Genomic DNA, 23,384 nt, shown 5'->3' with positions numbered 1-23,384 from the left:
ACACATAAGTATTCTGTGACATACACTTATCAATTTAAAAGGCATAAACGTGAATTAACCCCTCACAAGGTTAATCATACTTTTTTTTCCATAAATACACAACTTTTTAAGTGTCTTAATATATGTAAAAAGCAGGTTATGTTCATTGAAACGTATCATAATTTATGAACGGAGCATACTGCATTGCATGAAAAGATTAATGGTATTTGTACCATCACCATGATTTATAAAACAATATTATTGGTATAATATATGGGGAATGGATACAGAGACTAACAGGGTAAGGAGTTTGTGTTAAAGAGAAGTGTGAGCTAGTATTTGCTCAATACACATGTAAGCAAGTCTCCTGGGAGGAGGGAGATGCTTCACACAAGGGTTCATTTACATAAGGAGTTAATGAGACAAGTGTTTTTAATTAAGTTTAAATGGGTTTTCTATTTAAATGAACGGCATATCAGTACAAGCTGAGAAGTGATCAAGATTCTGTGAATCCAAATGCATCTTTTGTTCGCTGTTTCATTGGCACTAAGAATTAAATAAAGCCTCAGTAGTAATAGTGTCCCCCACAGTGGCCTCAGTAGTAATAGTGACCCCTATATTGGCCCCAGTAGTAATAGTGTCCCCACAGTGGCCTCAGTAGTAATAGTGACCCCCCCAGTGGCCGCAGTAGTAATAGTGTCGCCCACAGTGGCCGCAGTAGTAATAGTGACTCCCACAGTGGCCTCAGTAGTAATAGTGTCCCCACAGTGGCCTCAGTAGTAATAGTGACCCCTATATTGACCCCAGTAGTAATAGTGTCCCCCACAGTGGCCGCAGTAGTAATAGTGACCCCCCACAGCGGCCTCAGTAGTAATAGTGACCCCTATATTGGCCCCAGTAGTAATAGTGACCCCCACAGTGGCTTTAGTAGTAATAGTGTCCCCACAGTGGCCTCAGTAGTAACAGTGACCCCCACAGTTGCCTTAGTAGTAACAGTGACCTCCACAGTGGCCCCAGTAGTAATAGTGACCCCTATATTGGCCCCAGTAGTAATAGTGTCCCCCACAGTGGCCACAGTAGTAATAGTGACCGCCCCAGTGGCCGCAGTAGTAATAGTGACCCCTATATTGGCACCAGTAGTAACAGTGACCCCCACAGTGGCCTCAGTAGTAATAGTGTCCCCACAGTGGCCGCAGTAGTAATAGTGACCCCACAGTGGCCCCTATAGTAACAGTGACATCCACAGTGGCCCCAGTAGTAATAGTGACCCCTATATTGGCCCCAGTAGTAATAGTGTCCCCCACAGTGGCCGCAGTAGTAATAGTGACCCCCACAGTGGCCTTAGTAGTAACAGTGACCTCCACAGTGGCCCCAGTAGTAATAATGACCCCCACAGTGGCCCCAGTAGTAATAGTGTCCCCCACAGTGACCATCAGTAGTAATAGTGACCCCCACAGTGGGCCCAGTAGTAATAGTGTCCCCCACAGTGGCCGCAGTAGTAACAGTGACCCCCACAGTGGCCGCAGTAGTAATAGTGACCCCCACAGTGGCCTCAGTAGTAATAGTGTCCCCCACAGTGACCATCAGTAGTAATAGTGTCCCCCACAGTGGCCCCAGTAGTAATAGTGACCCCCACAGTGGCCCCAGTAGTAATAGTGTCCCCCACAGTTACCATCAGTAGTAATAGTGTCCTCCACAGTGGCCGCAGTAGTAACAGTGACCCCCCCAGTGGCCTCAGTAGTAATAGTGTCCTCCACAGTGGCCGCAGTAGTAACAGTGACCCCCCCCAGTGGCCTCAGTAGTAATAGTGTCCCCACAGTGGCCGCAGTAGTAACAGTATGATATTAACCCTCTCAGTAGTAATATTATTCCCCTCAGCAGCCCCATTAGTCATATTACCGTAACTGCTTTCAGTAGCCCCAGTAATAAGGTGGTACGAGGACTTCTAAGCTATTGTTTCTCTATTATCAGCCTGCAGGCTGAAGCATATGCTATATTGTTCTGTTTATTCTGCTGTATCCTCCCTTCGCCTTGTCTGCGTCTCTGGGTATCTAATCTCCTGTGTGATACTGGCTGGAGCTGAGATACTGTGGCACTGGGACTCACCCACTGTGACACATTCCCTTTAAAGACCCTTTCATGTGGCCTGATTATGACTCCCCTATTGCGCCATTGTACACGTAGGGGTCACCCAACAGCGCGAATAGAGTCAATGAAAGCACGTGGAGTTTTCATCCATTCACACTTGCGTATATTCGTTGTGTATGTTTGGCGCACAAGACAAATTGCAGCGGGCTCCATATTATCGCGTATTACTTTCGTACAAACCCTATTGTTCCCTATGGGTGCGGATACACGTACCAGCGCAGCGCTGTGTAGGAAGAACATACGCCGTACAAGCGCAGGTAAACGCGCCCAGAAAAGACGCAGGCGCCATCATACGCAGGGAAAATTAATTCACATTTTAAAGGCTGCAATGTTTTGGCGCCGGCCTGTGTGAACGAGCCCTGCGGCCGCCCTCGTGCGGATGCTTCAGCGTCAGAGGCGCCCGTTGCTTATAATGCAGGCTCAGGAAGCCGCTCCATTTTAGGGAGTTTAGCGTTCCTCAAAAATGAAGGCAAACAGTAAATTGCGTTACTTTGCCGCGTTCACGTGTGAGGGAGGCCGAATACTGTGATTTATAACGCCACCAGGAGGGGAAAAAAAGGGGTGACGTGTCCAGAAAACACGCATCCGATGGCGGCTGGGCGCGCAGTAACGCTGCTCCTATATCCGCACGTGCGCTCCCATCACACAATGTAACACTTTTTGGTTTTGTTTATTTGTGTAACTCCTCCCCCTGATGCGGCGGCGCCCTGACCTCTGGCTGACCTCTCGCCCCCGGCCAACCCCTTATATTGCGCATGCGCCGCCCGCACTAGTTTGGTCCTTCCTGCTCGCCATCCAGCCGGCGCGGCGTGGTGACGTAGCTGTGCGTTATCTCCAGGGCAGCGGAACATGGCGGAGGCTTTACCGGAGGCCGGGCGGTACTTCTGTCACAGCTGTTCGGCTGAGATCAGTCCTCGCCTCCCGGTAAGAGCCGGTGGCAGGGGCCCGGAGGGCGGGAAGCGGATAACTGTGAGGGCGCCTCCCCCGGCCGGGCGGCCCCTCTGTCACAGCTCTGTCATTCATCTCAGTGATAGAACAGCGGTGTCACTGGTTGTCCCCGGGGGCCGCAGCAGGGGGGGTGTCACTGGTTGTCCCCGGGGGCCGCAGCAGGGGGTGTGTCACTGGTTGTCCCCGGGGGCCGCAGCAGGGGGTGTGTCACTGGTTGTCCCCGGGGGCCGCAGCAGCAGGGGGTATTGGCGCTCCGCCTGCATGGTGTATCTGCACACCCGTCCTACAGGAGGCGCCATTGATGCAGGTCGCGGTATGAGGACGGCTGTCCGCACAGAGAAGAAACCGCAAACCTCCCATTTGGTCTTATGGTCTGACATCGCCCATTAACGTCAATGCGGCTGTGAGAACGTTCCCTGAAGCTGTGTGATTGTGCGCGGCGGCCGCGGAGCTCCGGCTGTGAGAACGTTCCCTGAAGCTGTGTGATTGTGCGCGGCGGTCCGCAGAGCTCCGGCTGTGAGAACGTTCCCTGAAGCTGTGTGATTGTGCGCGGCGGCCGCGGTCCGCGGAGCTCCAGCTGTGAGAACGTTCCCTGAAGCTGTGTGATTGTGCGCGGAGGCCGCGGTCTGCGGAGCTCCGGCTGTGAGAACGTTCCCTGAAGCTGTGTGATTGTGCGCGGCGGTCCGCAGAGCTCTGGGTGTGAGAACGTTCTGTGAAGCCGTGTGATTGTGTGCAGCCGCGGTCTGCGGAGCTCCGGCTGTGAGAACGTTCCCTGAAGCTGTGTGATTGTGCGCGGCGGCCGCGGTCCGCGGAGCTCCGGCTGTGAGAACGTTCCCTGAAGCTGTGTGATTGTGCGCGGCGGCCGCGGTCCGCGGAGCTCCAGCTGTGAGAACGTTCCCTGAAGCTGTGTGATTGTGCGCGGAGGCCGCGGTCTGCGGAGCTCCGGCTGTGAGAACGTTCCCTGAAGCTGTGTGATTGTGCGCGGCGGCCGCGGTCCGCGGAGCTCCGGCTGTGAGAACGTTCCCTGAAGCTGTGTGATTGTGCGCGGCGGCCGCGGTCCGCGGAGCTCCGGCTGTGAGAACGTTCCCTGAAGCTGTGTGATTGTGCGCGGCGGCCGCGGTCCGCGGAGCTCCGGCTGTGAGAACGTTCCCTGAAGCTGTGTGATTGTGCGCGGCGGCCGCGGTCCGCGGAGCTCCGGCTGTGAGAACGTTCCCTGAAGCTGTGTGATTGTGCGCGGCGGCCGCGGTCCGCGGAGCTCCGGCTGTGAGAACGTTCCCTGAAGCTGTGTGATTGTGCGCGGCGGCCGCGGTCCGCGGAGCTCCGGCTGTGAGAACGTTCCCTGCAGCTGTGTGATTGTGCGCCGCGGTCCGCGGAGCTCCGGCTGTGAGAACGTTCCCTGAAGCTGTGTGATTGTGCGCGGCGGCCGCGGTCCGCAGAGCTCCGGCTGTGAGAACGTTCCCTGAAGCCGTGTGATTGTGCGCGGCGGCCGCGGTCCGCGGAGCTCCGGCTGTGAGAACGTTCCCTGAAGCTGTGTGATTGTGCGCGGCGGCCGCGGTCCGCAGAGCTCCGGCTGTGAGAACGTTCCCTGAAGCCGTGTGATTGTGTGCAGCAGCGGTCCGCGGAGCTCCGGCTGTGAGAACGTTCCCTGAAGCTGTGTGATTGTGCGCGGCGGCCGCGGTCCGCAGAGCTCCGGCTGTGAGAACGTTCCCTGAAGCCGTGTGATTGTGTGCAGCAGCGGTCCGCGGAGCTCCGGCTGTGAGAACGTTCCCTGAAGCTGTGTGATTGTGCCGGCGGTCCGCGGAGCTCCGGCTGTGAGAACGTTCCCTGAAGCCGTGTGATTGTGTGCAGCAGCGGTCTGCGGAGCTCCAGCTGTGAGAACGTTCCCTGAAGCTGTGTGATTGTGTGCGGCGGCCGCGGTCCGCGGAGCTCCGGCTGTGAGAACGTTCCCTGAAGCTGTGTGATTGTGCGCGGCGGCCGCGGTCCGCGGAGCTCCGGCTGTGAGAACGTTCCCTGCAGCTGTGTGATTGTGCGCCGCGGTCCGCGGAGCTCCGGCTGTGAGAACGTTCCCTGAAGCTGTGTGATTGTGCGCGGCGGCCGCGGTCCGCAGAGCTCCGGCTGTGAGAACGTTCCCTGAAGCCGTGTGATTGTGCGCGGCGGCCGCGGTCCGTGGAGCTCTGGGTGTGAGAACGTTCCCTGAAGCCGTGTGATTGTGTGCAGCAGCGGTCCGCGGAGCTCCGGCTGTGAGAACGTTCCCTGAAGCTGTGTGATTGTGCGCGGCGGCCGCGGTCCGCAGAGCTCCGGCTGTGAGAACGTTCCCTGAAGCCGTGTGATTGTGTGCAGCAGCGGTCCGCGGAGCTCCGGCTGTGAGAACGTTCCCTGAAGCTGTGTGATTGTGCGCGGCGGCCGCGGTCCGCAGAGCTCCGGCTGTGAGAACGTTCCCTGAAGCCGTGTGATTGTGTGCAGCAGCGGTCCGCGGAGCTCCGGCTGTGAGAACGTTCCCTGAAGCCGTGTGATTGTGCGCGGCGGCCGCGGTCCGCGGAGCTCCGGCTGTGAGAACGTTCCCTGAAGCCGTGTGATTGTGTGCAGCAGCGGTCCGCGGAGCTCCGGCTGTGAGAACGTTCCCTGAAGCCGTGTGATTGTGTGCAGCAGCGGTCTGCGGAGCTCCGGCTGTGAGAACGTTCCCTGAAGCTGTGTGATTGTGTGCGGCGGCCGCGGTCCGCGGAGCTCCGGCTGTGAGAACGTTCCCTGAAGCCGTGTGATTGTGTGCAGCAGCGGTCTGCGGAGCTCCGGCTGTGAGAACATTCCGTGAAGCTGTGTGATTGTGCGCGGCGGCCGCGGAGCTCTGGGTGTGAGAACGTTCCCTGAAGCTGTGTGATTGTGCGCGGTCCGCGGAGCTCTGGGTGTGAGAACGTTCCCTGAAGCTGTGTGATTGTACGGCGGCGGCCGCGGTCCGCGGAGCTCCGGCTGTGAGAACGTTCCCTGAAGCTGTGTGATTGTGCGCGGCGGTCCGCGGAGCTCCGGCTGTGAGAACGTTCCCTGAAGCTGTGTGATTGTGCGCGGCGGCCGCGGTCCGCAGAGCTCCGGCTGTGAGAACTTTCCCTGAAGCCGTGTGATTGTATGCAGCAGCGGTCCGCGGAGCTCCGGCTGTGAGAACGTTCCCTGAAGCCGTGTGATTGTGCGCGGCGGCCGCGGTCCGCGGAGCTCCAGCTGTGAGAACGTTCCCTGAAGCCGTGTGATTGTGTGCAGCAGCGGTCCGCGGAGCTCCGGCTGTGAGAACGTTCCCTGAAGCTGTGTGATTGTGCCGGCGGTCCGCGGAGCTCCGGCTGTGAGAACGTTCCCTGAAGCCGTGTGATTGTGTGCAGCAGCGGTCCGCGGAGCTCCGGCTGTGAGAACGTTCCCTGAAGCTGTGTGATTGTGCCGGCGGTCCGCGGAGCTCCGGCTGTGAGAACGTTCCCTGAAGCCGTGTGATTGTGTGCAGCAGCGGTCTGCGGAGCTCCAGCTGTGAGAACGTTCCCTGAAGCTGTGTGATTGTGTGCGGCGGCCGCGGTCCGCGGAGCTCCGGCTGTGAGAACGTTCCCTGAAGCTGTGTGATTGTGCGCGGCGGCCGCGGTCCGCGGAGCTCCGGCTGTGAGAACGTTCCCTGCAGCTGTGTGATTGTGCGCCGCGGTCCGCGGAGCTCCGGCTGTGAGAACGTTCCCTGAAGCTGTGTGATTGTGCGCGGCGGCCGCGGTCCGCAGAGCTCCGGCTGTGAGAACGTTCCCTGAAGCCGTGTGATTGTGCGCGGCGGCCGCGGTCCGTGGAGCTCTGGGTGTGAGAACGTTCCCTGAAGCCGTGTGATTGTGTGCAGCAGCGGTCCGCGGAGCTCCGGCTGTGAGAACGTTCCCTGAAGCTGTGTGATTGTGCGCGGCGGCCGCGGTCCGCAGAGCTCCGGCTGTGAGAACGTTCCCTGAAGCCGTGTGATTGTGTGCAGCAGCGGTCCGCGGAGCTCCGGCTGTGAGAACGTTCCCTGAAGCTGTGTGATTGTGCGCGGCGGCCGCGGTCCGCAGAGCTCCGGCTGTGAGAACGTTCCCTGAAGCCGTGTGATTGTGTGCAGCAGCGGTCCGCGGAGCTCCGGCTGTGAGAACGTTCCCTGAAGCCGTGTGATTGTGCGCGGCGGCCGCGGTCCGCGGAGCTCCGGCTGTGAGAACGTTCCCTGAAGCCGTGTGATTGTGTGCAGCAGCGGTCCGCGGAGCTCCGGCTGTGAGAACGTTCCCTGAAGCCGTGTGATTGTGTGCAGCAGCGGTCTGCGGAGCTCCGGCTGTGAGAACGTTCCCTGAAGCTGTGTGATTGTGTGCGGCGGCCGCGGTCCGCGGAGCTCCGGCTGTGAGAACGTTCCCTGAAGCCGTGTGATTGTGTGCAGCAGCGGTCTGCGGAGCTCCGGCTGTGAGAACATTCCGTGAAGCTGTGTGATTGTGCGCGGCGGCCGCGGAGCTCTGGGTGTGAGAACGTTCCCTGAAGCTGTGTGATTGTGCGCGGTCCGCGGAGCTCTGGGTGTGAGAACGTTCCCTGAAGCTGTGTGATTGTACGGCGGCGGCCGCGGTCCGCGGAGCTCCGGCTGTGAGAACGTTCCCTGAAGCTGTGTGATTGTGCGCGGCGGTCCGCGGAGCTCCGGCTGTGAGAACGTTCCCTGAAGCTGTGTGATTGTGCGCGGCGGCCGCGGTCCGCAGAGCTCCGGCTGTGAGAACTTTCCCTGAAGCCGTGTGATTGTATGCAGCAGCGGTCCGCGGAGCTCCGGCTGTGAGAACGTTCCCTGAAGCCGTGTGATTGTGCGCGGCGGCCGCGGTCCGCGGAGCTCCAGCTGTGAGAACGTTCCCTGAAGCCGTGTGATTGTGCGTGGCGGCCGCGGTCCGCGGAGCTCCGGCTGTGAAAACGTTCCCTGAAGCCATGTGATTGTGTGCAGCAGCGGTCCGCGGAGCTCCGGCTGTGAGAACGTTCCCTGAAGCTGTGTGATTGTACGGCGGCGGCCGCGGTCCGCGGAGCTCCGGCTGTGAGAACGTTCCCTGAAGCTGTGTGATTGTGCGCGGCGGTCCGCGGAACTCCGGCTGTGAGAACGTTCCCTGAAGCTGTGTGATTGTGTGCGGCGGCCGCGGTCCGCGGAGCTCCGGGTGTGAGAATGTTCCCTGAAGCTGTGTGATTGTGCGCGGCGGCCGCGGTCCGCGGAGCTCCGGCTGTGAGAACGTTCCATGAAGCTGTGTGATTGTGCGCGGTCCGCGGAGCTCCGGCTGTGAGAACGTTCCCTGAAGCCGTGTGATTGTGTGCAGCAGCGGTCCGCGGAGCTCCGGCTGTGAAAACGTTCCCTGAAGCCGTGTGATTGTGTGCAGCAGCGGTCCGCGGAGCTCCGGCTGTGAGAAGGTTCCCTGAAGCCGTGTGATTGTGCGCGGCGGCCGCGGTCTGCGGAGCTCCAGCTGTGAGAACGTTCCCTGAAGCTGTGTGATTGTGTGCGGCGGCCGCGGAGCTCCGGCTGTGAGAACGTTCCCTGAAGCTGTGTGATTGTGCGCGGCGGCCGCGGTCCGTGGAGCTCCGGGTGTGAGAACGTTCCCTGAAGCCATGTGATTGTGTGCAGCAGCGGTCCGCGGAGCTCCGGCTGTGAGAACGTTCCCTGAAGCTGTGTGATTGTGCGCGGTCCGCGGAGCTCCGGCTGTGAGAACGTTCCCTGAAGCTGTGTGATTGTGCGCGGCGGCCGCGGTCTGCGGAGCTCCAGCTGTGAGAACGTTCCCTGAAGCTGTGTGATTGTGCGCGGAGCTCCGGCTGTGAGAACGTTCCCTGAAGCTGTGTGATTGTGCGCGGCGGCCGCGGTCCGCGGAGCTCCGGGTGTGAGAACGTTCCCTGAAGCTGTGTGATTGTGCGCGGCTGTCCGCGGAGTTCCAGCTGTGAGAACGTTCCCTGAAGCTGTGTGATTGTGCGCGGCGGCCGCGGTCCGCGGAGCTCCGGCTGTGAGAACGTTCCGTGAAGCTGTGTGATTGTGCGCGGCGGCCGCGGTCCGCGGAGCTCCGGGTGTGAGAACGTTCCCTGAAGCTGTGTGATTGTGCGCGGCGGCCGCGGTCCGCGGAGCTCTGGGTGTGAGAACGTTCCCTGAAGCTGTGTGATTGTGTGCAGCAGCGGTCCGCAGAGCTCCAGCTGTGAGAACGTTCCCTGAAGCTGTGTGATTGTGCGCGGAGGCCGCGGTCCGCGGAGCTCCGGCTGTGAGAACGTTCCCTGAAGCTGTGTGATTGTGCGCGGCGGCCGCGGTCTGCGGAGCTTTGGCTGTGAGAACGTTCCCTGAAGCTGTGGGATTGTGCGCGGCGGTCCGCGGAGCTCCGGCTGTGAGAACGTTCCGTGAAGCTGTGGGAATGTGCGCGGCGGCCGCGGTCCGCGGAGCTCCGGCTGTGAGAACGTTCCCTGAAGCTGTGTCATTGTGCGCGGCGGCCGCGGTCTGCGGAGCTCCGGCTGTGAGAACGTTCCCTGAAGCTGTGTGATTGTGTGCAGCAGCGGTCCGCGGAGCTCCGGCTGTGAGAACGTTCCCTGAAGCTGTGTGATTGTGCGCGGCGGCCGCGGAGCTCCGGCTGTGAGAACGTTCCCTGAAGCTGTGGGATTGTGCGCGGCGGCCGCGGTCTGCGGAGCTCCGGCTGTGAGAACGTTCCCTGAAGCCATGTGATTGTGCGCGGCAGCCGCGGTCTGCGGAGCTCCGGCTGTGAGAACGTTCCCTGAAGCTGTGTGATTGTGCGCGGCGGCCGCGGTCCGCGGAGCTCCGGCTGTGAGAACGTTCCCTGAAGCTGTGTGATGGTGCGCGGCGGCCGCGGTCCGCGGAGCTCCGGCTGTGAGAACGTTCCCTGAAGCTGTGTGATGGTGCGCGGCGGCCGCGGTCCGCGGAGCTACGGCTGTGAGAACGTTCCCTGAAGCTGTGTGATTGTGCGCGGCGGTCCGCAGAGCTCTGGGTGTGAGAACGTTCTGTGAAGCTGTGTGATTGTGCGCGGCAGCCGCGGTCTGCGGAGCTCCGGCTGTGAGAACGTTCCCTGAAGCTGTGGGATTGTGCGCGGCAGCCGCGGTCTGCGGAGCTCCGGCTGTGAGAACGTTCCCTGAAGCTGTGTGATTGTGCGCGGCGGCCGCGGTCCGCGGAGCTCCGGCTGTGAGAACGTTCCCTGAAGCTGTGTGATTGTGCGCGGCAGCCGCGGTCCGCGGAGCTCCGGCTGTGAGAACGTTCCCTGAAGCTGTGTGATTGTGCGCGGCGGCCGCGGTCCGCGGAGCTCCGGCTGTGAGAACGTTCCCTGAAGCTGTGTGATTGTGCGCGGCGGCCGCGGTCCGCGGAGCTCCGGCTGTGAGAACGTTCCCTGAAGCTGTGTGATTGTGCGCGGCGGCCGCGGTCCGCGGAGCTCCGGCTGTGAGAACGTTCCCTGAAGCTGTGTGATTGTGCGCGGCGGCCGCGTTCCGCGGAGCTCCGGCTGTGAGAACGTTCCCTGAAGCTGTGTGATTGTGCGCGGCAGCCGCGGTCCGCGGAGCTCCGGCTGTGAGAACGTTCCCTGAAGCTGTGTGATTGTGCGCGGCGGCCGCGGTCCGCGGAGCTCCGGCTGTGAGAACGTTCCCTGAAGCTGTGTGATTGTGCGCGGCGGCCGCGGTCCGCGGAGCTCCGGCTGTGAGAACGTTCCCTGAAGCTGTGTGATTGTGCGCGGCGGCCGCGGTCCGCGGAGCTCCGGCTGTGAGAACGTTCCCTGAAGCTGTGTGATTGTGCGCGGCGGCCGCGGTCCGTGGAGCTCCGGCTGTGAGAACGTTCCCTGAAGCTGTGTGATTGTGTGCGGCGGCCGCGGTCCGCGGAGCTCCGGCTGTGAGAACGTTCCCTGAAGCTGTGTGATTGTGCGCGGCGGTCGCGGTCCGCGGAGCTCCGGCTGTGAGAACGTTCCCTGAAGCTGTGTGATTGTGCGCGGCGGCCGCGGTCCGCGGAGCTCCGGCTGTGAGAACATTCCCTGAAGCTGTGTGATTGTGCGCGGCGGCTGCGGTCCGCGGAGCTCCGGCTGTGAGAACGTTCCCTGAAGCTGTGTGATTGTGCGCGGCGGCCGCGGTCCGCGGAGCTCCGGCTGTGAGAACGTTCCCTGCAGCTGTGTGATTGTGCGCCGCGGTCCGCGGAGCTCCGGCTGTGAGAACGTTCCCTGAAGCTGTGTGATTGTGCGCGGCGGCCGCGGTCCGCAGAGCTCCGGCTGTGAGAACGTTCCCTGAAGCCGTGTGATTGTGCGCGGCGGCCGCGGTCCGCGGAGCTCCGGCTGTGAGAACGTTCCCTGAAGCTGTGTGATTGTGCGCGGCGGCCGCGGTCCGCAGAGCTCCGGCTGTGAGAACGTTCCCTGAAGCCGTGTGATTGTGTGCAGCAGCGGTCCGCGGAGCTCCGGCTGTGAGAACGTTCCCTGAAGCTGTGTGATTGTGCGCGGCGGCCGCGGTCCGCAGAGCTCCGGCTGTGAGAACGTTCCCTGAAGCCGTGTGATTGTGTGCAGCAGCGGTCCGCGGAGCTCCGGCTGTGAGAACGTTCCCTGAAGCCGTGTGATTGTGCGCGGCGGCCGCGGTCCGCGGAGCTCCGGCTGTGAGAACGTTCCCTGAAGCCGTGTGATTGTGTGCAGCAGCGGTCCGCGGAGCTCCGGCTGTGAGAACGTTCCCTGAAGCCGTGTGATTGTGTGCAGCAGCGGTCTGCGGAGCTCCGGCTGTGAGAACGTTCCCTGAAGCTGTGTGATTGTGTGCGGCGGCCGCGGTCCGCGGAGCTCCGGCTGTGAGAACGTTCCCTGAAGCCGTGTGATTGTGTGCAGCAGCGGTCTGCGGAGCTCCGGCTGTGAGAACATTCCGTGAAGCTGTGTGATTGTGCGCGGCGGCCGCGGAGCTCTGGGTGTGAGAACGTTCCCTGAAGCTGTGTGATTGTGCGCGGTCCGCGGAGCTCTGGGTGTGAGAACGTTCCCTGAAGCTGTGTGATTGTACGGCGGCGGCCGCGGTCCGCGGAGCTCCGGCTGTGAGAACGTTCCCTGAAGCTGTGTGATTGTGCGCGGCGGTCCGCGGAGCTCCGGCTGTGAGAACGTTCCCTGAAGCTGTGTGATTGTGCGCGGCGGCCGCGGTCCGCGGAGCTCCGGCTGTGAGAACTTTCCCTGAAGCCGTGTGATTGTATGCAGCAGCGGTCCGCGGAGCTCCGGCTGTGAGAACGTTCCCTGAAGCCGTGTGATTGTGCGCGGCGGCCGCGGTCCGCGGAGCTCCGGCTGTGAGAACGTTCCCTGAAGCTGTGTGATTGTGCGCGGCGGTCCGCGGAGCTCCGGCTGTGAGAACGTTCCCTGAAGCCGTGTGATTGTGCGCGGCGGCCGCGGTCCGCGGAGCTCCGGCTGTGAGAACTTTCCCTGAAGCCGTGTGATTGTATGCAGCAGCGGTCCGCGGAGCTCCGGCTGTGAGAACGTTCCCTGAAGCCGTGTGATTGTGCGCGGCGGCCGCGGTCCGCGGAGCTCCAGCTGTGAGAACGTTCCCTGAAGCCGTGTGATTGTGTGCAGCAGCGGTCCGCGGAGCTCCGGCTGTGAGAACGTTCCCTGAAGCTGTGTGATTGTGCCGGCGGTCCGCGGAGCTCCGGCTGTGAGAACGTTCCCTGAAGCCGTGTGATTGTGTGCAGCAGCGGTCCGCGGAGCTCCGGCTGTGAGAACGTTCCCTGAAGCTGTGTGATTGTGCCGGCGGTCCGCGGAGCTCCGGCTGTGAGAACGTTCCCTGAAGCCGTGTGATTGTGTGCAGCAGCGGTCTGCGGAGCTCCAGCTGTGAGAACGTTCCCTGAAGCTGTGTGATTGTGTGCGGCGGCCGCGGTCCGCGGAGCTCCGGCTGTGAGAACGTTCCCTGAAGCTGTGTGATTGTGCGCGGCGGCCGCGGTCCGCGGAGCTCCGGCTGTGAGAACGTTCCCTGCAGCTGTGTGATTGTGCGCCGCGGTCCGCGGAGCTCCGGCTGTGAGAACGTTCCCTGAAGCTGTGTGATTGTGCGCGGCGGCCGCGGTCCGCAGAGCTCCGGCTGTGAGAATGTTCCCTGAAGCCGTGTGATTGTGCGCGGCGGCCGCGGTCCGTGGAGCTCTGGGTGTGAGAACGTTCCCTGAAGCCGTGTGATTGTGTGCAGCAGCGGTCCGCGGAGCTCCGGCTGTGAGAACGTTCCCTGAAGCTGTGTGATTGTGCGCGGCGGCCTGTGAGAACGTTCCCTGAAGCCGTGTGATTGTGTGCAGCAGCGGTCCGCGGAGCTCCGGCTGTGAGAACGTTCCCTGAAGCTGTGTGATTGTGCGCGGCGGCCGCGGTCCGCAGAGCTCCGGCTGTGAGAACGTTCCCTGAAGCCGTGTGATTGTGTGCAGCAGCGGTCCGCGGAGCTCCGGCTGTGAGAACGTTCCCTGAAGCCGTGTGATTGTGTGCAGCAGCGGTCTGCGGAGCTCCGGCTGTGAGAACGTTCCCTGAAGCTGTGTGATTGTGTGCGGCGGCCGCGGTCCGCGGAGCTCCGGCTGTGAGAACGTTCCCTGAAGCCGTGTGATTGTGTGCAGCAGCGGTCCGCGGAGCTCCGGCTGTGAGAACGTTCCCTGAAGCCGTGTGATTGTGTGCAGCAGCGGTCTGCGGAGCTCCGGCTGTGAGAACATTCCGTGAAGCTGTGTGATTGTGCGCGGCGGCCGCGGAGCTCTGGGTGTGAGAACGTTCCCTGAAGCTGTGTGATTGTGCGCGGTCCGCGGAGCTCTGGGTGTGAGAACGTTCCCTGAAGCTGTGTGATTGTACGGCGGCGGCCGCGGTCCGCGGAGCTCCGGCTGTGAGAACGTTCCCTGAAGCTGTGTGATTGTGCGCGGCGGTCCGCGGAGCTCCGGCTGTGAGAACGTTCCCTGAAGCTGTGTGATTGTGCGCGGCGGCCGCGGTCCGCAGAGCTCCGGCTGTGAGAACTTTCCCTGAAGCCGTGTGATTGTATGCAGCAGCGGTCCGCGGAGCTCCGGCTGTGAGAACGTTCCCTGAAGCCGTGTGATTGTGCGCGGCGGCCGCGGTCCGCGGAGCTCCAGCTGTGAGAACGTTCCCTGAAGCCGTGTGATTGTGCGTGGCGGCCGCGGTCCGCGGAGCTCCGGCTGTGAGAACGTTCCCTGAAGCTGTGTGATTGTGCCGGCGGTCCGCGGAGCTCCGGCTGTGAGAACGTTCCCTGAAGCCGTGTGATTGTGTGCAGCAGCGGTCCGCGGAGCTCCGGCTGTGAAAACGTTCCCTGAAGCCATGTGATTGTGTGCAGCAGCGGTCCGTGGAGCTCCGGCTGTGAGAACGTTCCCTGAAGCTGTGTGATTGTGCGCGGTCCGCGGAGCTCCGGCTGTGAGAACGTTCCCTGAAGCTGTGTGATTGTACGGCGGCGGCCGCGGTCCGCGGAGCTCCGGCTGTGAGAACGTTCCCTGAAGCTGTGTGATTGTGCGCGGCGGTCCGCGGAACTCCGGCTGTGAGAACGTTCCCTGAAGCTGTGTGATTGTGTTCGGCGGCCGCGGTCCGCGGAGCTCCGGGTGTGAGAACGTTCCCTGAAGCTGTGTGATTGTGCGCGGCGGCCGCGGTCCGCGGAGCTCCGGCTGTGAGAACGTTCCATGAAGCTGTGTGATTGTGCGCGGTCCGCGGAGCTCCGGCTGTGAGAACGTTCCCTGAAGCCGTGTGATTGTGTGCAGCAGCGGTCCGCGGAGCTCCGGCTGTGAAAACGTTCCCTGAAGCCGTGTGATTGTGTGCAGCAGCGGTCCGCGGAGCTCCGGCTGTGAGAAGGTTCCCTGAAGCCGTGTGATTGTGCGCGGCGGCCGCGGTCTGCGGAGCTCCAGCTGTGAGAACGTTCCCTGAAGCTGTGTGATTGTGTGCGGCGGCCGCGGAGCTCCGGCTGTGAGAACGTTCCCTGAAGCTGTGTGATTGTGCGCGGCGGCCGCGGTCCGCGGAGCTCCGGGTGTGAGAACGTTCCCTGAAGCCATGTGATTGTGTGCAGCAGCGGTCCGCGGAGCTCCGGCTGTGAGAACGTTCCCTGAAGCTGTGTGATTGTGCGCGGTCCGCGGAGCTCCGGCTGTGAGAACGTTCCCTGAAGCTGTGTGATTGTGCGCGGCGGCCGCGGTCTGCGGAGCTCCAGCTGTGAGAACGTTCCCTGAAGCTGTGTGATTGTGCGCGGAGCTCCGGCTGTGAGAACGTTCCCTGAAGCTGTGTGATTGTGCGCGGCGGCCGCGGTCCGCGGAGCTCCGGGTGTGAGAACGTTCCCTGAAGCTGTGTGATTGTGCGCGGCTGTCCGCGGAGTTCCAGCTGTGAGAACGTTCCCTGAAGCTGTGTGATTGTGCGCGGCGGCCGCGGTCCGCGGAGCTCCGGCTGTGAGAACGTTCCGTGAAGCTGTGTGATTGTGCGCGGCGGCCGCGGTCCGCGGAGCTCCGGGTGTGAGAACGTTCCCTGAAGCTGTGTGATTGTGCGCGGCGGCCGCGGTCCGCGGAGCTCTGGGTGTGAGAACGTTCCCTGAAGCTGTGTGATTGTGTGCAGCAGCGGTCCGCAGAGCTCCATCTGTGAGAACGTTCCGTGAAGCTGTGTGATTGTGCGCGGCGGCCGCGGTCCGCGGAGCTCCGGCTGTGAGAACGTTCCCTGAAGCTGTGTGATTGTGCGCGGCGGCCGCGGTCTGCGGAGCTTTGGCTGTGAGAACGTTCCCTGAAGCTGTGGGATTGTGCGCGGCGGTCCGCGGAGCTCCGGCTGTGAGAACGTTCCGTGAAGCTGTGGGATTGTGCGCGGCGGCCGCGGTCCGCGGTGCTCCGGCTGTGAGAACGTTCCCTGAAGCTGTGTCATTGTGCGCGGCGGCCGCGGTCTGCGGAGCTCCGGCTGTGAGAACGTTCCGTGAAGCTGTGTGATTGTGCGCGGCGGCCGCGGTCCGCGGAGCTCCGGCTGTGAGAACGTTCCCTGAAGCTGTGTGATTGTGCGCGGCGGACGCGGTCCGTGGAGCTCCGGCTGTGAGAACGTTCCGTGAAGCTATGGGATTGTGCGCGGCGGCCGCGGTCTGCGGAGCTCCGGCTGTGAGAACGTTCCCTGAAGCTGTGGGATTGTGCGCGGCGGCCGCGGTCTGCGGAGCTCCGGCTGTGAGAACGTTCCCTGAAGCCGTGTGATTGTGCACGGCGGCCGCGGTCCGCGGAGCTCCGGCTGTGAGAACGTTCCCTGAAGCTGTGTGATTGTGCGCGGCGGCCGCGGTCCGCGGAGCTCCGGCTGTGAGAACGTTCCCTGAAGCTGTGTGATTGTGCGCAGCGGTCCGCGGAGCTCCGGCTGTGAGAACGTTCCCTGAAGCTGTGTGATTGTGCGCGGCGGTCCGCGGAGCTCCGGCTGTGAGAACGTTCCCTGAAGCTGTGTGATTGTGCGCGGTGGCCGCGGTCTGCGGAGCTCCGGCTGTGAGAACGTTCCGTGAAGCTGTGTGATTGTGCGCGGCGGCCGCGGTCCGCGGAGCTCCGGCTGTGAGAACGTTCCCTGAAGCTGTGTGATTGTGCGCGGCGGTCCGCAGAGCTCTGGGTGTGAGAACGTTCTGTGAAGCTGTGTGATTGTGCGCGGCGGCCGCTGTCCGTGGAGCTCCGGCTGTCAGAACGTTCCGTGAAGCTATGGGATTGTGCGCGGCGGCCGCGGTCTGCGGAGCTCCGGCTGTGAGAACGTTCCCTGAAGCTGTGGGATTGTGCGCGGCGGCCGCGGTCTGCGGAGCTCCGGCTGTGAGAACGTTCCCTGAAGCCGTGTGATTGTGCACGGCGGCCGCGGTCCGTGGAGCTCCGGCTGTGAGAACGTTCCCTGAAGCCGTGTGATTGTGCACGGCGGCCGCGGTCCGCGGAGCTCCGGCTTTGAGAACGTTCCCTGAAGCCGTGTGATTGTGCGCGGCGGCCGCGGTCCGCGGAGCTCCGGCTGTGAGAACGTTCCCTGAAGCCGTGTGATTGTGCGCGGCGGCCGCGGTTCGCGGAGCTCCGGCTGTGAGAACGTTCCCTGAAGCTGTGTGATTGTGCGCGGCCGTCTGCGGAGCTCCGGCTGTGAGAACGTTCCCTGAAGCTGTGTGATTGTGTGCGGCGGCCGCGGTCTGCGGAGCTCCAGCTGTGAGAACGTTCCCTGAAGCTGTGTGATTGTGTGCGGCGGCCGCGGTCTGCGGAGCTCCGGCTGTGAGAACGTTCCCTGACGCCGTGTGATTGTGCGCGGCGGCCGTGGTCCGCGGAGCTCCGGCTGTGCGGTTGTATTTTTGCGCACGTGAAGAATGCAGTGAATACAAGAAGGTTCAGACGTGCGCTGATTCCTCTGTCCGTGAGTCAGCACGGGCTGGGCCGGACCTGCTCCCGCGGTGTGATGTCACCTCGCCGTAGGCCGGCTGCACACCAACGGACTTGGCTTGCGGAATCTGAAAAGCACTTCTTCCTGCACACGAGCGGAAATCAACTGCGGTTTGGAGGAGAAATCGCAGCGTGCTCTCAGTGCGGCCATGGAGGTCGTCGGCCCCGCGGGTACGTGTGCCGTCGCCTAGCAACCGCGGGGAAAATCTGTACTGAGCATGATTAACAACGAATGTCTGCGGTCAGCCGCAATACGGATTTTGCAGGTACGCGGCTTCACGGCTGGATGCCGCTGCAGGATCATGCGTACTGAATCTGACCGGTCGCGTATAGCCGCCATGAAGGCGCTTCTAGATGGAACGATTATTGTTCTAAACGCACGCCAACAACCTAAAATAACTGCTCGGCATACAGCTCTATTCTGCCACTCTGCTGAATACAATGTAATCAGCGCTCCTGTGGAGACTGCAGCACCATGGACCACAGACAAGCATGCGGTCTGTCATCTTCACTCCCGAGTGTCTCGGCAGGAAAGCTGCCAGAGAACAAATGCGGATGTTGATCTACAAAGGGGAGCGCTCAGACGTAGATGGAGGCAGCGGCTCGCCACCTACATCACTTGTATCACGTTTTCTAATCTCTTGTTGGCTTCCCTTCCCCTACGGGCCTGAACAAGCCGATGGATACACTTGAACATCTATGAGCGTGCCCTCCTATAGTTACATCAAATAAGGGAGATGGAATAAAACCTCCACAGTGCCACCTATTGGAAGGCAGCATTCCTGCAATACAGTCAGGCTCTTTATACAAGCCTTGTAACAATGACTGGGAACACTACAAGACTTGTATAAAGTCTTGGCTGCATGTGACTGGATCTAGTTTGGAGGAAATGAATTACTACAAAGGAGGTTTTTCTCTGACTTCCCGATGCCGAACCATCTGTTAGACATTTATTAGAGAGAAGGCAAGATGGCCTCTAGGAGAACATTATGGCTTCCCCACAGAGGCCGACCCTGGAGATACTTTGTATTTGTAGGCTGATTCGGATTCTGGTGTGGCGCCATCTAGTTGTATGATTTCTCTCTGGTCTTCCCATCCTAGTGAGTGGTGTGGAGTCTGACCTCGTACGTGTGTTATCGCCCTCTAGGGCTGATGGCCGTCATGTCTCTGGTCTGTGTAATGAGAGTAGATGGTCCCACCGGCAGCACTAGATATTGGCTGTGAGCTCCTCAGTCATAGTAACCTCTGATTAGGACTGCTGCCTGACCACTCAGATTACGTGCTGCCCACTTGTAGTAACTTGGAAAAGATCTGCGCTGCCTGGGAACATCTGAGGAAAACCCTGGCCCTAAGGGGCCGCTGTTGGAATACATAGCTATACTCCTGTATTGCAGTGTACTATAGCCGTCTGTTTCACCCTGATAGTCCCTGCTTCGGGGTTAATAGGCTTTCTGCAATTGTGAGCCATTTAGATGCTGTGATATCCGAAGGGTTAAAGGGCTGGGATCTGATTGTAAGCAGTCCGTTACAGCTCACATGACCCCTGCAGCCAATCGCTACTCAGTGACTGGAGGCCAATGGTCATGTCCCCAGTGCAGATGTAGACCCCAATGGGCAGTGACAGCGGACCAGCGGGAGGCTGAGGGGTAAGTAGAACGTCTCGTCGTCTTTAGGCTAATGTGTGCTTCATCTTCTTGCAGGAATACATCTGCCCAAGATGCGAGTCCGGCTTCATTGAGGAACTTCCTGAAACAAGGTAACTTCCTGCAGACAGACCCGAGGAGTCGTTATGCTTTAGCTGCATACAACAGGACAGCTGCTAATGAGAACTTGGGCAGCTTTGTTGTAACTCCTCGTTATCCTATCTTGGCTTTGGCCTGGATTCCTGAACGCCTTGATGGTACAAGGACCTTTAGGCCGGCCGCACACCACCGCAGAGCGAATCCCCTCCATAGCACGCTGTGGCAAAGTGCTTTCTCCTGCACACCAGCGGAAGTCCTCTGCGGTCCACTGCTCACAGCGATGATCCCGAGCGGGCAGCCTCCACTGAAGTCAGCCGTCTGACTCGCGGCCCTTCTGCAATTGACTTGCAGCACTTTTGGGACTTGTTGTATTTTGCCGCAGTCTCTCTGTCGGCTCTCCAGAGACGCACCCTGGTCGCCAACGCACCCCTTCTGGAGTTTTATTGTCTTCATTTTTACATCATTCTAAAAAAAACCTTAACTTTTTAGTTTTTCTTTTTTTCACCTCTGGCTGCATGCGGCTCTTCTGCTTTGCGGGGCAGCTGTATTTTTCAGTGGTGCTACATTATGTATCTGAATCTTAATTGGGGTGAATTTAGCATTTTTGTGCATCAGGTCTTTTTACAACAAAACAACCTTTTTTTTTTTAGTTGTGCTGCTTTAAACTAAAGACGCGGCTGCTGGGACTATTGTTTTTTGTCCCCCATAACTTGAATAGAATGAAATACACTTCTGTCTGCAGACCTGTGAGGTCTCACTGATTGTGGAGCCACCTTTAGTTTTCTGTTTAGTGGCTTTTAAAATAATTTTTCTTGGCTTTTCTTCTGCCGGGGTAACTCTGGAGTGGTGGTGTAAGCCCTGCTTAGAGAGCTAAATAGGCATGTCAGTCGCAGACCCCGAGCCATCATAAGACCCTCGGTTGTGACCCGGGTGACAGAAGTAGCCATCCCGCTTGACCTCTCTGGCAGAAGCTAATTCTGATTCAATGCATTAAGGTCTTGCCGGTTCTTTCGGCTGCGTTTCCACGGGGCTTTTGTAGGGCATTAGTGTGGCAGGAATGCACACGGCCGTCCGTAGATTGGCGCAGGTTCTCACAAAGTAGAAGTGAAGTTGAAGTGTCACCTGTACTTGGGAGAACTGCAGGAATTCACTATAGACACTTCTGACTCGTGAACGAACGCTTTGTTTTACTATATCGTTTGTCACAATGTATCCCCCGCAGTCTGCGAGTTGTAAGCCTTGTATACGGGTGATGCTGATGATCTTCTTGTCTTCTGTAGGAGCGCAGAAAACAGTAGCAACACTTCTGGTACAGATCAAAACAGACATCCATTTGAGGTAAGGAAACTTGGTAAGCTTGTTGTCATTGGAGCCCCCCCACCCCCTGCCCCCCACCGCTCTTCCTAGCCCCCATGTTTTCTCTTTAAGACTTGTAATCACTTTTTTTTTTTTTTTTTTACTCCAAGGGCCTTGAACCGACGCAGTTTTCCTTGCCACCAGGCTATGGGCAAGTCACTTTTGGAATTTTCAATGAGGGCTTGGAGTTCCCTATCTTTAGCACAAGTGGACCACCGGAAGAGAATCGTGAAGGGGAAAGCAGGAGAGAGCAGCAGTCACGGCATAGATATAGTGCGAGGCAACCCCGTGCCAGGCTGAGCACCAGACGATCTGCAGGGCGGCATGAGGGCGTGCCAACGTTAGAAGGGTGAGGAGGAGCTGATGGGGTAGCGTCTGGTTTGCACTGTTCAGTTCTCCCACACTTTATGGATTGGGCCAGTATTTAGGTTGGGTTTTACTTACCAGATTGTATTGCTATAGAAGCAGCTTCAGTTCTCAGTTTTGAGATCCACCGCGTAAACTAGGAGGACACTTAGCACATTTCATAAGACTGTCTTGTGTGCCGGCGCTCCCTGAATAAAGTCTCGTTAACCCTTTAATGACACGGCCCTTTTTTTTTCCAATTTTTGTTCCCCCCCCCCCCTTTAAAAGAAAAAATCATAACTCCTTCATTTCTCCGTCTGAGGGTTATTTTCTGCGGGCCGAGTTGTAGTTTTCAATGCTGCTGTTTAATGCACCATATAATGTACTGAAAAACTCAGTCAAGTAAAATGAAAAAACATTCCGCCATCCTTCAGTGCATCTTGTTTCTACGGCACACAAACCAACAAAAACGGCATAACCTTCTTCTATGGGTCGGTACGATTACTGCGATACCAAACTTATAGGTTTTTTTCTTAAAAGACATTTAATTTTTTTCATTTTTTCTATATATATATATTTTTTGGACGGCGTTCACCGTGCGGGATTACTAATACATTACTTTGATAGATCGGACTTTTATGGACGCAGCGATACCAAATATGTATTTTTCGTTATTACTTGCAGGTTTGGCACTAACAACCAATCAGGGAACCCAAGCAGCTTGCTGGAATTCTGAATCAGAACCAATGAGGTTGCTGGAATTGTGCCATACTTCCGAACTTGAGTGTAATAGCGATATATGCCCCCCAATCTCACCGTGGAATTGACAGCGGCATTTAAAGGGTTAATAGCCGCAATCTGCTGTACGGCCGATTGCAGCTATTGCCCGCGGGTGTCAGCTGTAATAAACAGCTGACATTCGCGCTGTATGAAGAGAGGTTGCCATGCGTCCTCTCTTCATACATACCCCAACGCTCCAGGACGTCAATCTACATCCTGGAGCGAGAAGGGGTTAATTTATTGCATCAGGACTCCTCCATGCGCCAGGTATGTGCTATAATGTGACGGGCCGTGCTTCCTTAAACTGAGCCCTTCTGAAATAGAAGTGGGGCCTGGTAGAAGTCACTTTTATGGTACATGTACTGAAGTTGGGACTTGTTCTCCAGAGTCCTGGCGTACGCTGCCAGTGTGACGCCGACCAATATTTGCTTGCTTTATAGTTCTGTTGAAAACAGTTCAACAAGTGAGCGATTTCTCAGTCGGTCCCTGTTGGCGGCCGCTTGTACATGGGACTATACGGGCACTCGGTGATGTGAAGGTGTATCGCCGCCTTAGTCACGAGCCTTTCCCCGGTGCGGATGTGCAGTGCTGCCAGATGCTGTACAGTTTGCCATAGGTGAAATGACTTGGCGGCACGCTGTTTGCTCACACGATGCTTTCAGCTTTTTGCCTGTCGTTCTACAGCTTTCTGACATTCGCTTTGTTTTCCTTGGCAGGATCATTCAGCAACTGGTAAATGGGATCATCGCACCTACCGCAATGCCAAACTTAGGCCTGGGACCATGGTGAGTTTTGTCTTCAATGTCCCTTAGAAGTAGCTCTGTCATTTGAAGAGACTTAGCAGTGATTGACATTAAGATTTAGGTGCTGACTGCGGTATTATTTACAGTACATTGCTCGCTCTCCTGCAACCTGACCCATGTTGGAGGCCACAGCCCTGTCGCCTGCTGTGGGGCTCTCATGCAGATCTGGTCGTCTTCATCATTCTCAGTTTGCAGCACATCTTCTCTAGAAGATTCTGGTAGTCCAATCTAGTTCTGATTCTTTCCCCTGTCCTTCTTCCAGGGGAGTTCTTCATTCCAATCCAATGGATTATGCTTGGGGAGCCAATGGCCTGGACACTATAATCACACAGGTAACTTGTGAGATACGGTTAACCTCACTTACGGATCGTTTATGCCGTCGTCTGCAATAACTCATATTTAATGCCTCACTCCAGTTACTTAACCAATTTGAAAACACTGGACCCCCTCCTGCTGACAGCGAGAAGATCCAAGCCCTTCCCACAGTCCAAGTAACGGATGAACATGTTGGTGAGTGCAGGTTGCTATTGTCTAAGGCAGTCTATCTTGAACGACGGTGACTTTTGGGGACCCTCCTGATGGCGGCGGCACAAGCCCTGACTTCAGGGCTAAGTTGTTGGTGCAGCCAGAGATGGCGGGATTCTCGCTCAGCGCTTCACCTTCCATGAAGTGGGAAGTATTTACACGATACAAGAAGCTAGTGAGCACTAATGGTGACGGACTCTTCACACCGGCCGATTACTACTCAGTCACTTGTTTGAGCGAGTTGAGTGCTAGTCGTCCTGTGTAAACGGCCCAGTACTCCTTTTCATAGACTTGCATGCGCTTCTATTCTCTGGACACGTAATTATTATACAACGAGCGTTTATTTTGAATTTGTCTCTTTTACCTTTTTATAAAATCCTAGTGTTCAGCAATGTCAGCACTGCCTTCTCCCACGGGCAGGGGGCTCTCCAGTGAGGCTGAATGGTATGAACATGTGGTCTTGTC

The 23,384-nt window shown here is 58.8% G+C and overlaps 1 protein-coding gene across 1 annotated transcript in view; it reads left to right on the top strand.

Moving 5' to 3' along the window:
* Nucleotides 1–2,916: 2,916 nt before the first annotated feature.
* The window catches only part of RNF126 (ring finger protein 126), a 35,045-nt gene continuing 14,577 nt past the window's right edge, over nt 2,917–23,384 (top strand). Inside the window, exons 1-7 of the mRNA XM_066604766.1 lie at nt 2,917–3,051; nt 19,069–19,124; nt 20,391–20,448; nt 20,577–20,815; nt 22,308–22,376; nt 22,657–22,726; nt 22,811–22,904. Coding sequence (XP_066460863.1) covers nt 2,977–3,051; nt 19,069–19,124; nt 20,391–20,448; nt 20,577–20,815; nt 22,308–22,376; nt 22,657–22,726; nt 22,811–22,904 — 661 coding nt within the window. The 5' untranslated portion in view covers nt 2,917–2,976. The remainder of the gene's footprint in view (nt 3,052–19,068; nt 19,125–20,390; nt 20,449–20,576; nt 20,816–22,307; nt 22,377–22,656; nt 22,727–22,810; nt 22,905–23,384) is intronic.

Source organism: Eleutherodactylus coqui, chromosome 5 (assembly GCF_035609145.1).
Source record: "Eleutherodactylus coqui strain aEleCoq1 chromosome 5, aEleCoq1.hap1, whole genome shotgun sequence".
In the NCBI taxonomy this organism is placed as follows: domain Eukaryota; kingdom Metazoa; phylum Chordata; class Amphibia; order Anura; family Eleutherodactylidae; genus Eleutherodactylus; species Eleutherodactylus coqui.
Note: the sequence above shows the minus strand (reverse complement) of the source record. Positions and strands in the feature narration are given on the sequence as shown.